Here is a 12,622-nt window from a genome sequence, read left to right as displayed (position 1 = left end):
TTGTTCTGTTTCTCTGTCTCCACATGTGCAATGAACAGACTCAGGTGTTTGTGCAGCTGAGAGTGAAAAGTGGGACTCTGTAGCAACAAGCAAGATGTTTGTGAAGATTAGTTTGGGCCAGAGAGACAGAGGCAGTCATGGAAAAAGTATTTGAATCCAGAGATGTTGAATGCTCTCTTAGTGTTGATTTTTCCTCACGATCAAGACTGATAGATTCGTATAAAAGTAGCTTCACCCAAAAGTCAACAAAATCTTACAAACATAACAGTTGTAATTCAGCTGCATCTGTACGTCACTCTCTGCAGTCAGTGGGCCTGTGCATATAGGAGGGCAGTGTTACCACGTTTCTGACCACTGTTTGATGTCAACTTCAGTATGTGACACATGGATGAGCAACAAATGATGTGTGGCCCCCTCCCCCCGAGGTCAGAGTAATTCAGAAAAAACAGAGTAGTACTATTATGTTTCAGAGGTGCACGAGTTGCAGCGCCACACAGAGGCCAGTCAGTGTAATTCAGAGGATGTTTGAAGAAGAGACAATGATATGCTGTTTGTTTCACTCTGTTCCTGTCACATCGGTGTATGACTGATGATACATGGAGAGCTGGTGATTCACACTCATTTTTTTGGCTGTAACTGTTGGGATTGAATGTGCAATTTTAAAATGAACAGGAGAGTTTTAAGGTGTCAAAAAGTTGAATTTGAGCGATAAAGCTCAGTGTGCTGCAATTTAAAAATGTAAATAAGCAAAAACCTACCCAAGATGTTAATTAAATAGTCATTATGGCGGTTGTTTTCATGGCCTTGCACAGGGAAATCCCCACGCCAACTTAAGTATCACTCCCTATATGTCTGCGCTGTCTGACATTTTGTTTGTAACGGCAGAAAAGTTTCATTTTCGACATCACTTCAGCATCATAACCTTTGAGTTAGACTCTCTGTGTGTGAATGTTTTGACAACCACTCCCCTATCTCACATAGCTGTTGTGTAGGAATGTCTTTTATCTGAAGACAAAAGGTGATAAGTGACACTTGTGCTGTGACCAAAGCTTATGTGACACATGTTGTGTACAGTAAACACAGATATCGACACTCAAGTCAAGCTGCTGATGTAAAACAAGGACCTTATCTCTTCAGTGTCATATATTAAAGCTCATGTTATGTCATTAAAGAGCACAAAGGTACATGTGACCTATAACACAGGCTGCAGGCCTATTGTGTTGTGTATCTTAACATGAACTGTGTGGGGTGTTTTCATTTAATCTACTCTCAGTTTGTATCACACAAAAAGTACTTTCAGTTTGGAAGTAAATCAAACATAATGCCACTTCTCTCAGAAGTCTGAGTGTTTGAAAGAGAGAGAAACTTTCAAACTCACAAACCAAAGCAAACTTCATTTGATGATTTGATAAGGCTCATTTCAAAACAGAAAACGCTGTGGACTAAAATCTAACTTACAAAAGCAAAAGGGAAGACCTGACAGAGAGAGATGAAATGTTCCGCAGCTGGGGGCCATAATGGAAAGGGTTTACTCATCCTTGGAATTGAATATGGACTATGAAGAGGAGATTCTGAGTAAAGGATCTTAGGATCCAGGTGGTGGATTGGGAGCTAAGAGGGTCAGAAATAAAAACCTTTGGCCATAAAACTCTGAACAGCTGCCTCAGTCTCAAAGTTAGTTCTCACTTTTTGCCTTCAAACTGACTGACAATCACTTAAAAAAATCTGTTAATCTTATTCTAGTTGTTTGTGTTTTAAATCCAGCCTACAGAGGTAGTTCCTCTTGTGTATGAATTAACACTACACAAACTTCATGGTTTAAATGACAAACTAGATTAAACCAGTAACCAGAGGGATAGCTTAATATCAAGGCTTCTCACAGGACAGGGGTTTTGTCAAATCTCTTATAGAATCTAGAGATCATAATGTAAAAATGTATTTTTTTTTTTTTTTTTTTTTAAGTTTTCTGCAACTTCTGTCGCATTAGAGAAAATAAAAGAGATTCTCTTAATTTATTTATATGGACAAATGTGTGAGATGGATTTATTGTGATGATGAATTCATTTCTTTTACTTGGCATGCATCCCCTTGGCTGCATTTTTGCAGGACAGTCTTGAGTGTATTATACAGTGATTCACCAGTGATATATCTGGGTGCTGGACAGTTTTTGACCACAAGGAGGTTTTATGAACGAATCATAGAGGTGCACATGTAGCCAAAAGGTAGCTATGTAACTGAAAGGTCACTTTTTGAAACAAATAAAGGGAAACTTCGAGGCTTCTTGAGAGGCTTCATCTGGCCATCTCTGAATAAAGGGCTTCATAAAAAAAACTAATCAACTAGTTGGAAATCATCTGTAAGTCAAATGTTCAAATATGTTAATACGGAACACACACGTCTGGGAGAAAACAGTGTTCTGTTAACATGTGACAGCTGGGCTTGTGGTAAAATAGCAGTTAAAAGTTTGAAGACGGCGCCATCTTGTGGTATTTTACATTCCCGACCCGCTTCCGCTTTGCTGACGCAAGTTCCGGTTGTGTAGCAGCCATTTTGTCTGTTCGGGCAAGTCTACCCTGACGGTGAAGAACGGCAGTTCCACCTTCATAAACAATTTAAAATGTTGTTATAGCAAACTAATTTCTTATTAACTACAAACAGATCGCGTCTTAAAATTTTAATCAGGGAATACAAGGTCGAGGAGGGCCCTCCTCTTCGAGAATAATCCCTAATCCAGCTGGAAAACGCGGTTCAGCTGAGACATGTCGTGTGAAGAAAGCTACTTGGCTATTATACGGTATCTGACAAACGAACGAGAGCCGTATGCGCCGGAGACTCCCAGTAACACCAAGAGAAAAATACGTAAAGCTGCTACCTGCTACGTTGTGAGAAACGGCACTTTGTTCTACCAGCGTCGACTTAAAGGCCAGGATGATTTCACGGAGCTGGAGGTGGTTCTGCAGGACGGCCGGAGGAAGGAACTTATCAGCGCGATGCACATTACCGAAGATGGTGAACACCTGAACCAGCAGATCACTTGGGACACCATCTCTCAAAAGTACTGGTGGAGAGGTGAGACAATATATATGTGAAGATAGAGATGTGCTGGCACTGTGTGTGTTGTGTGATGAAATCAGCCGGAGTAAATAGTAAGACTGTTACTGACATAAATACGTCACCCGCCATTGGCAGGTACATAGTTACTCTCTGTCTCCATCTAGTGGTCAAGTGTAGGTACTGGTCGGTGGTTAGAAAACATTAACAGCTTTGGGATGCTGAATAAGTTTTAAACTGTTAGATTTCGACACAATGTTGGCTAAATAATATAGTCATACACTTTTGGGAGTTACCGGATGAAGCTTTGAATTAGTTGTTTGCTATTTGACTATTGTTTTCATCTTTGTATCTTCTCTTCATGTACAAAACTTGTCCTGTACAAGATGGGTGATAGTCTGCTTCTAAAAGCTGACATATTATTTGCAAACTTGGCTTCTGTGCTTTAACTAGATCACTGATGTATTACAAGAGAGTGGTCAGTAAATCTGTGGATGCATTAATACCTGCACTCAAAGCTAATTCTCTGATTCCTAAATGTTGTTTGAAAATATGTTTTTGTTATGGTCTTGGGTTTAAATTTTGATTAATTGTTGTCTTGATACTAAAGTGAAGCACAGTATTACTTTTATTGCAGGGGAGAACTACCTGACCCTTGAAAAACCAACAGCAAAAGCACCACGAAATATTTTGATGTTAAGTTGTTGCTTCCTCATTCTCCTGTGTCATGAATTGACTGTTTTTGATTTTTTGAATATTACTCTAACAGTAACAGCCATGTGCTTCAGGATCAATTTATTGACAGTGAAAGTAAAAGCTAGCTTAGCACGATGTTGTCCCTGTGAGTGACGTGTCTCTGTTTTTCACACCCTCAGGGATCCTGAAGAACGTGAAAGACCACATCCGAGAGTGTTCTCACTGTCAGATCAAACGAGGACTCGATGACGGCTCAGGAGCTCGACTATTCTCCCGGCCGGGGAGACGTAAGGCGAACATGAACGATGAGGATGAGGAAGATGAGGAGGAAGAGGAGGGAGATGATGGACTGTTCTTCACCGACTCATCTGGTCAGCTGAGACCCAAGTCAGCTAAATCGTCCAAGCACGAGCTGGTGTTTGTATGTTCCTCTGATTTATTTGTTTCAGTCCCTTCAGTCACAGAGATGTTTATGTTTTGAAAAGAGTTTGATGAGTTTTAGCATTGCTGGAGTAAGGGGCCTCAGGCTGCAGCTGTTAAACACACAAACAGAATCTGTGCATCACATGACTTCATCTGAAACTTTCACTCGAGCTGCTGTTAGAAATTAAAAAGCAAGAAGGATCCACACAAGAGTAACATTTTCTTTAAGTTATGTTACAGCTTCTTTTCAAACCATCAGCTCAGCCGACATCTGCCGTGTTGATCATCGGCGTTTTTGTGTTTGTGGCTTAATGTCAGAGTCGTAGCTCAGTCCTGTGTTGTTTGTGTTTCTGGATAAAGGCGAGCGAGATTACAGCTCGATCGGCCGCATGTGATCAGTCAAATGAATTCGGGCTCTGTTAGAGTATTTGCTTTGCTGACAGAGTATTTTTTTTACAGTGGAAGCAGAGGCACAAGCTGATCTCCAAGCTCAAGACTTGCTTTACACTGACAGTGCCTGAACTCGGGTTCTCAAGCTGTCTCACTTTATCCTGTCTTGCTGTTTGAGTTTTTTCTGCTGTTGGGCATTCATGTTGTTTGGATTATTTGTTTGTGTTTTCATGTTTTGTTCTGTTTGCTGTTTAGACCCTTGGCTAAAACAGTGCTATAAACACACCGGCCACTTTATTAGGTACACCTTGCTACTACCGGGTTGGACCCCCTTTTGCCTTCAGAACTGCCTTAATCCTTGGTGGCATATTTTCAACAAGCTACTGGAAACATTCCTCAGAGAGTTTGGTCCATATTGACATGATAGCATCACACAGTTGCTGCAGATTTGTCGGCTGAACATCCATGATGAGAATCTCCCGTTCCACCACATCCCAAAGGTGCTCTATTGGATAGAGATCTGGGGACTGTGGAGGACATTTGAGTACAGGGAACTCATTGTCATGTTGAAGAAACCAGTCTGAGATGATTCCAGCTTTATGACATGGAGCGTTATCCTGCTGGAAGTAGCCATCAGAAGATGGGTACACTGTGCTCATAAAGGGATGGACATGGTCAGCAACAGTCTATAAATTACTTCTGACTATTGCAATTGTGACTATTAACACATTTTACAGCAAAATTGGTGAGCGTTTGGTTGTGCGTTGGTACAGTGTTTAGTGTCTTTCCTTCATGACACTGGCGTAAATGCAGAAAGTCTCAGCGATTGAGGCAGCAGACCAGCAACTTCTGTGCTCTGCAAGGTTTCAGCTGCTGTTCTTCAGAGAGGTCTGATGAATTTGAAGAAAAGGACATATCTGCTATTCCTTGATTCAAAAATTAATCTAACTTTTTAGCTTGAAGTCCATTACAGACTCATATGTTCAGGGAACACTCCAGCCTTTACTCTGACCCTTCTCCTCTTTGCCCTCGGGGGTAGAATGAGTCAGAAGGTCTCAGATCCAGCTCTTGGTGAATATTTAGTGCTGATCATTTAATGTTGTTGTAGGTTGACAGATATTGTCGATGCTGATTTTTTAATTGTGGTCAGCTGTGGCCACATTATTTTACATGAAAAAAATGCGCTCCTTCTGGCCCTGGATGGCAGCACCTGCAGCCAAATAACTTGAAGCACTTTGTCCAGATTCTTGCTTGTGTTGTACATCACTTTGGACAAAAGCATCTGCTGAAGGAAACAGAGTATTTTTCTGTAGTAATATCAGACAATGAGACATTAATCTGATCTGTGTTCTTGGAGTCTAGAAAGTATAAAACATGGAATCCTGATTTTAAAGTAGATCAACATCTCTTTAATCTCTGTGTTTGCTCCCTGCAGGTGGACAGTAAAGGTGAGGTGAACCAGTTCCTGCCCAAACACAGCCAGACCATGCTGGACAAACTGAACCAGCAGCGCCTCAACAACCAGTTCTGTGACATCACTCTGCTGATCGAGGGAGAGGAGTACCGAGCCCACAAATCTGTGCTGGCAGCGTGCAGCGAGTACTTCAACGAGCTCTTCTTTGAGAAAGGCGCCGTCTCCACGCATGAAGCCGTGGTTGACCTCTCAGGTGAGACGCTGAAGCAGTTTTTTTGTGTGAAGTTTCTGGCTCAGTCTCTCAGTTTTAACCTTCCTCCTTCCTCCTCCTCAGGTTTCACTAAAGTCAGCTTCCTCCCTCTGCTGGATTTCGCGTACACGTCCATGCTCACCTTTAATTTCTGTATAATGGCTGAAATTGCAAACTTGGCGCGGCATCTGCTCATGACGGAGGTGCTGCAGATCTGTGAGTCCGTCCATAAGCAGGTGGAGGCTCAGAAGCTCACCGTGTACCAGAAAGGAGACGTGCACACTGTAGTGTCAAGCCAGCAGGCTCCTCAGGAAGTCTCAAAGGGCGACCCTGGTGCCTACACGCTCACCATACAGAGCGACGGCCAGGCCGTGGTCACTCAGGCAGGCGTGGCTGTGACGGGGGAGCCTTATACTTTTGTTGCAGCTCCTGAGGAGGCGTACATCCAGCAGCCGGTGGCCGTAGTGACTGAAGCCGTAGATGGAGACTCAGTGCAGCACGTGGAGGCGGGACAAAGTGAGACTGTGACTCTGATCACTCACAGCAGTGCAGCTGAGCCAGGAGAGAGGGTCACCCTCATCTCCTGCAGGGGGGAGGGAGCAGAGGGGGAGACAATGACCGTGGTCACCCACAGCGGGCAGGCTGGAGCCAGCGAGTCTCTCGCTGTGGTGTCAGCCTGCCTCGCCATGGAGCAGCCGCAGCTCCCAGAAACAGAGGCTGAAGTCCTCCACGTAGACCAGGACAACGTGACCCCCTCAGAGGCCGTCCAACAACCGTCTGAAGCAGCGGCGCCGTCTCAGGAGAAAGCAGAAGCAGCGCCTGTTCCCCCAAAGCGTAAAAGAGGACGACCAGCCAAAGTGAGGAAAGAGGTGGAGGTGGAGGAGTTTGTTCCTCTGGCGGAGGAGGATCCCTCTGCTGATGAAGGCCACGGAGACAAGATGGACGTGACGTCAGACGAACCAAAGAGACGACAGCTCAGGCAGCGCTCCATGGCTGAAGGAGGGTACGCCCGCTTACACATGGGGCTGGAGGAGGAGAAGGAGGAGAAGAAAGGAGCGTCACCTGCTCCATCACCAAAGGTACGTCAAGACATCATCTTTTATATCCAGCAGAAAACAGGCTGCGCCAGGCACTTTGAACTATTTCAGATAATTCAGAATTTCTACAAACAAACTCCTTACAGACTACTGAAGCAATCCACTGAAAATGTCCCAGAAGTTTTAGTATTTTTCAGTTATTTTGGCCCAAATGATGTCAGATTAAAGGGGCAGAGTTTTATTTTCTTTGTACAAATATGAAGGGATAAATGTTTTGATGAATTTGATCGTCTTTTTAGGTTCCTGTCAGGACAGGCAAGAGGGGAAGACCACCCAAGCAGCGGGCAGAGCCACAAAGTGAAGTACAGCCTGTGTCAGAGCCAGCAGCAGATCCAGAGCCTGAAGCCGGAGAGAGTTTGGAAACAACCGAGGTCAGCACAGACGAGGCCATGAGGGTAGAAGAGACACAGACTGAGGCCAAGGAGGACAAAGTTCCAGAGAGCACGGACGGAGAACACGCCTGCTCTGAGTGTGGCATGACCTTCCCACGACGCTACTCCCTCATCATGCACTCGCTGAAACACGAGAAGTCTCGAGGTTACAAGTGCACTGTGAGTACGGCGGCTGGTTGACCTGTTGTAGTTTACAGTTTAGATCTTTGCACACTGACTCAGTTTTTTTTATGTGTTTCTTAGATCTGTAATCTGAAAAAATGTCATGCACAGACACCTTGTACTCTGAATTCCGCTGCGTTTATTTTGTGTTAATTGTGAAAATTCGCAGTCAATTGATCCGTGTCTGATTACATGTTTGTTATGACGTGTCTTGCTTCTGTGTCCCTGCAGCTGTGCAGTAAAGAGTTCCAGTACGCCGCCTCCCTCCGCGCTCACCTGGCCCGACACAAGCAGCAGAGCAGCCAGCGATCCGCCGCCATCAAACCCGCTGTGGAGCAGAGCTCAGAGGGGAAGGAAGACGGGGATCTGGACGACAAGACTCTACCTTCTCACACCAAACGCGAGTTTGTGTGCGACATCTGCGGGAAGACGTTACCGAAGCTGTACTCTCTGAGGATCCACATGTTGAACCACACGGGAGTGCGGCCTCACTCCTGCAAGGTCTGCGGGAAGACGTTCGCCCACAAACACAGCCTGAAGATGCACCGAGCGCTGCATGACGTCACCAAACAGTTCCAGTGTCAGTACTGCAAGAAGTCGTTCGTCAGTAAGCGCAGCATGGAGGAGCACACCAGCGTCCACACCGGTCAGTGCAGACGATGCAAAAACACCTCTCTGTGTTTAACTATGTACAGATTAAAAGATCTGTGTTGTCATAGCTCGACTATAGTTTAATTTAACCACAGCCCAGAATATCACACTGAAACCAGAAAAGACGGAAAAGATTGGGATTGCTACAAAAAACTTCAACCATAATAATTTGTTTCTGTGTTCTCATTCTTCACCAGGTGAGTCAAAGTATCTCTGCAACACGTGTGGAACAACCTTCCATCGAGCCTCAGCTCTCAGCAAACACCTGAAGAAGCACCTTCCCAGACCTGAAGTCCGTCCGTTCGCCTGTGCTCAGTGAGTCCCTGTTCACCTCTCTTCACTGATTCTCCTCGCTCTGAACGTCAGAGCTTCGATCATTAAAATGTCTTCTCCTCGTGTCTCCTGCAGCTGTGATAAGAGGTTCTTTGAGTCCAAAGATCTGCAGCAGCACATGAACAAACACATGGGGCTGAAGCCGTTCCAGTGTCAGGTGTGTGGGAAGTGCTATAGCTGGAAGAAGGACTGGTACTCCCACGTCAAGTCCCACAGTGTGGCCGAGCCCTTCAAGTGAGTCTGCTGTGAACACAGTGTGTCGCCATCTCTGAGAGCCTTCAGTGACAGAAAAAATCATTTCTGAATGTGCTGCGTCCCGTGTGTGTTTCAGGTGCAACGTCTGTGGGAAAGAGTTCTTTGAGAAGGCTCTGTTCAGGAGGCACGTGAAGAAAGCCACGCACGGGAAGAAAGGCCGCATGAAGCAGAACCTGGAGCGAGAGTGTGAGCAGTGCGGCAGGAAGTTCACTCACCTTCGAGAGTACAGACGCCACGTCAACAACCACCAAGGTGAGACTGTGTAGACAGTGTGGATGTAGACAGGTTCAGTTCTTCCTGTCTGCTGCCTCCAGGTCTGCATTTTTTTCTTACTTAAATGAATCCTGTCAGGGCCAAGTTAAAGCAGTCTTACCTGAAAACAAAGAAAAACCTGGGAGTTTTTAAGCTAACACAACACCAGTGACATCACACAAATCTACTCATAGACATTAACCTGCTGAGATCAGAGAGTTTACGCTGGCCGTCCTCATTGGATAAGGCCTTAAATATCACTTTAAGAGGTCATGTATATAAATAAAAAACAAGATCAGATGAGATTAAAGCAATGATGCTTTGAGAAGTTAATTTATTTAATGCAAATCTGATCTAAGCTAGACTCCTGGCTGAAAAATAATCTTTTTATTTAAAGGAGTACCAAAAAATGGGACTGTTGACTACCAATACTGGTTGCCAGGTACCAGGCATCAGTTCTCTATCATTTCAAATGTGAAAGGTATCCCTCCCTAGTCAGTACTGTGATTTCTGAGCTAGTCATGTTCTATGTTTACAGTCCCATTACTGTATCTCTGTGTGTGCTCTGAAAAATTTGGAAGGTGTATGATGTTAAGTGTGGAGTGAATTAATGTCAAGCAGCAGTTGTTCATACTGCAATAACTAGAAAGTAGAGGTGATGAGAGGAGAGGACGATGTGATGAATATCAAATGTACTGATGTGTGATTTCATTTCACAGTCATATGTTTGAAGCCTGGTTCAGCCTCATCATATAGTCTGATGCTTCCCTCCTAAAAATGTCACTATGCATTGACTGGACGTCAAGTAAACTCCAGCTTTTGTGACACAACCTCTCTTTCAAGTAGGGATGGGTACCTTTCACATTTGAAACGATACGGTACTGATACCCAATACCTGGCAATTGGTCCCGGTACTCAACGGTACCACTTTTTGGTACTTTTTTGTGTTTATGAGGTAAAAAATATCAATTTGTTTAATAATAAAATATTTCATTTTTCAATTTGATATAATTATTCTACAATATATAAACTTGCAATGCTGTGTTCATGTCCAGCATGGAAAAGCACCTACTCTTCCACTCCCTCACAGTCACAAGGATGCATTTAGGTACCTAAACATGGTACCTTTTGGTTTTACATGAATCGGTGCCCAGTAGTTTTGACAGAATTCGGTCGGTACCTATAAAAGTACCTAATTCGGTACCCATCCCTACTTTCAAGTTAGCTTTTTCTACTTGAACAGTTGATACAACCAGGTTGGATTTTGAACCTGTACTCTCCACTCAAGGGCTTACCTCGTGGGGTGTGCAACCTGAACTACTAGACCATACCTGCCCCCTTCTTTGCAATATTTGCCGTATGATCAATTGTTCGTCATAGTTTTTTTTTTGAATGTTTCATTTATTTTATGGTTTTTGCTTTTGTACAGCACTTTGGAGACGTTGGTCTGTTTTTAAAATGTGCTATATAAATAAAGTGGATTTGGATTTGGATAGTTCATCAGCTTTTGTTTCAGCAAGACACTCTCTGAGCCATGATTTTCCTGTGCACTACTGAGCAAAGACCCTGAAAACTGGAAAATGAACTCAGAATGCTGATGAGCATTCGGGGAAAATTACTGTATAACAACTTGAACAGGCTGATACTCATGATGACGTCAGCTGCTGCTGTGGAGCTGCTGTGGGGGGCAAACACAGAAGTATGAGCCAGACATGAGGAGGTGCAGGTCAGATAGCATGGCAAGAATCAGAGCAGACGTTTGAACCAGGCTGTAGGAGTGAGAGGTGCCACAAGAGAGACGTCACAGTTTTCCAGAGGAAGAATTCAAACTTAGCTTTTTTCAGCTCTGCAAGTCTCAGATCAAGTTAAAAACTCTAGCACTTGCAGCCAGGTTTCAGATAGTTTTTACTTTTTTTCCCTCAATCTTTGTTAGTATTAGACTTCTCCGTCGAAGCGCAGAGCAGTGGCTCTCTGCTGGTCGTACAAAGATCAGAGGTTTGAACCACTTCAGTATTTACATCCCTTTTCAGACCCGGAGGCTACATTAACTTTTAAAAGGTCTAAACTTGAACCATAAGGGGGTGGTCTTCAGTAGTGCGTCTTGTGTTTCTAAATCCTCATCTTTCTGTCTCGTTCCCAGGAGTGAAACCTTTCGAGTGTCTGACCTGTGGCGTTGCCTGGGCCGATGCTCGCTCCCTCAAACGTCACGTCCGCACACACACAGGTGAGCGACCGTATGTGTGCCCCATGTGTCAGGAAGCCCACATCGACGCACGCACCCTCCGTAAACACATGGCCAAATACCACGGAGACAACCTGCCAGGAAAGATCATGCTGGAGAAGGACACGCTGCAGTTCCACAACCAGGGCACGCAGGTGGAGCACGCTGTCAGCATTCTGGCGTCCGAGCTGCCCCCAGAGCTCCGTCCAGCCCAGCAGACGTCCCCGGAGGAGATCGAGACCTTGCTGATCACAGAGGAGACAGTTGAGGCTGTGGAGGCTGTGCAGCCTGTGGTGGAGGCGATGGGTGACAGTGCAGTGGCAACGCTGTCCGATCAGGGCATCATGCAGGTGGTGAACTACGTCCTGGCTCAGCAGGCGCTCACAGGAGCCAAACTGGAGGAGGCCCCTGAGGTGATTCAGACCATGGAGGTGGAGGTGGCTCACGTGGCGGAGGTGGAGTAGCCCTCACACAGACTGAGCACAGTGAGAAACACTGTGTGTAAGTGTACGGACAGAGTGTACAGAGAGGATTATTTTTCTGAGGATGTAAATAACATGAGTGGAGTCTGGATGACGTGTGTGCACGCAGTCTTCTTTCTATGTTCTGTGTAAATAAATTAATAACATCAGCTGAAATAAAAGTAGACATGAAGACACAACACTTCCTGTTGCTCATTTCTTTAGAGGGTTTTATGGTTTCTAGACAGAAATGCAGTTTTACAAATTAAACTCTGATACAAAAAAGTCTCCCTCTTCATACCAGATGATCGGTGGCTAGATTTCTGCATTGTTATGTGCTGCGTAAACATCAGCAAACTCTGCTTCTAACCAAGGAACATGCTTCTTTTTTGGGGGCGGTCCTTTGCAGCATCTGCAGTGTGCGGGCTCAGGCTCGAGTTTCTAGTTAAAGCAAGTTTAATCAATGAATTTCATGTGCAGTTTTGGTTAAATTTCAACAACTTAGCTGTGAGGGAACTACCAGTTTACACTGAGCAACTGCCACACAGATTGTCCACATGTTGTGAGAGGCTTT

The 12,622-nt window shown here is 44.6% G+C and overlaps 1 protein-coding gene across 1 annotated transcript; it reads left to right on the top strand.

The window, feature by feature from the left end:
* Positions 1 to 2,536: 2,536 nt before the first annotated feature.
* zbtb11 (zinc finger and BTB domain containing 11) lies at positions 2,537 to 12,241 on the top strand. Its single transcript, XM_074668879.1, has 10 exons — positions 2,537 to 3,069; positions 3,927 to 4,168; positions 5,996 to 6,227; positions 6,309 to 7,303; positions 7,561 to 7,872; positions 8,107 to 8,521; positions 8,724 to 8,841; positions 8,935 to 9,093; positions 9,191 to 9,366; positions 11,507 to 12,241. Exons 1-10 carry the CDS (start codon positions 2,760 to 2,762, stop codon positions 12,049 to 12,051), a joined length of 3,504 nt encoding a protein of 1,167 aa, XP_074524980.1. The 5' UTR covers positions 2,537 to 2,759; the 3' UTR covers positions 12,052 to 12,241.
* Positions 12,242 to 12,622: the final 381 nt, after the last annotated feature.

This window comes from Halichoeres trimaculatus, unplaced genomic scaffold (genome assembly GCF_033239565.1).
Source record: "Halichoeres trimaculatus isolate MK-OKI-2021-1 unplaced genomic scaffold, fHalTri1.1 fHalTri1_scaffold_4, whole genome shotgun sequence".
NCBI classification, from domain to species: Eukaryota; Metazoa; Chordata; class Actinopteri; order Labriformes; family Labridae; genus Halichoeres; species Halichoeres trimaculatus.
This window is presented reverse-complemented; position numbering and strand designations above follow the sequence as displayed.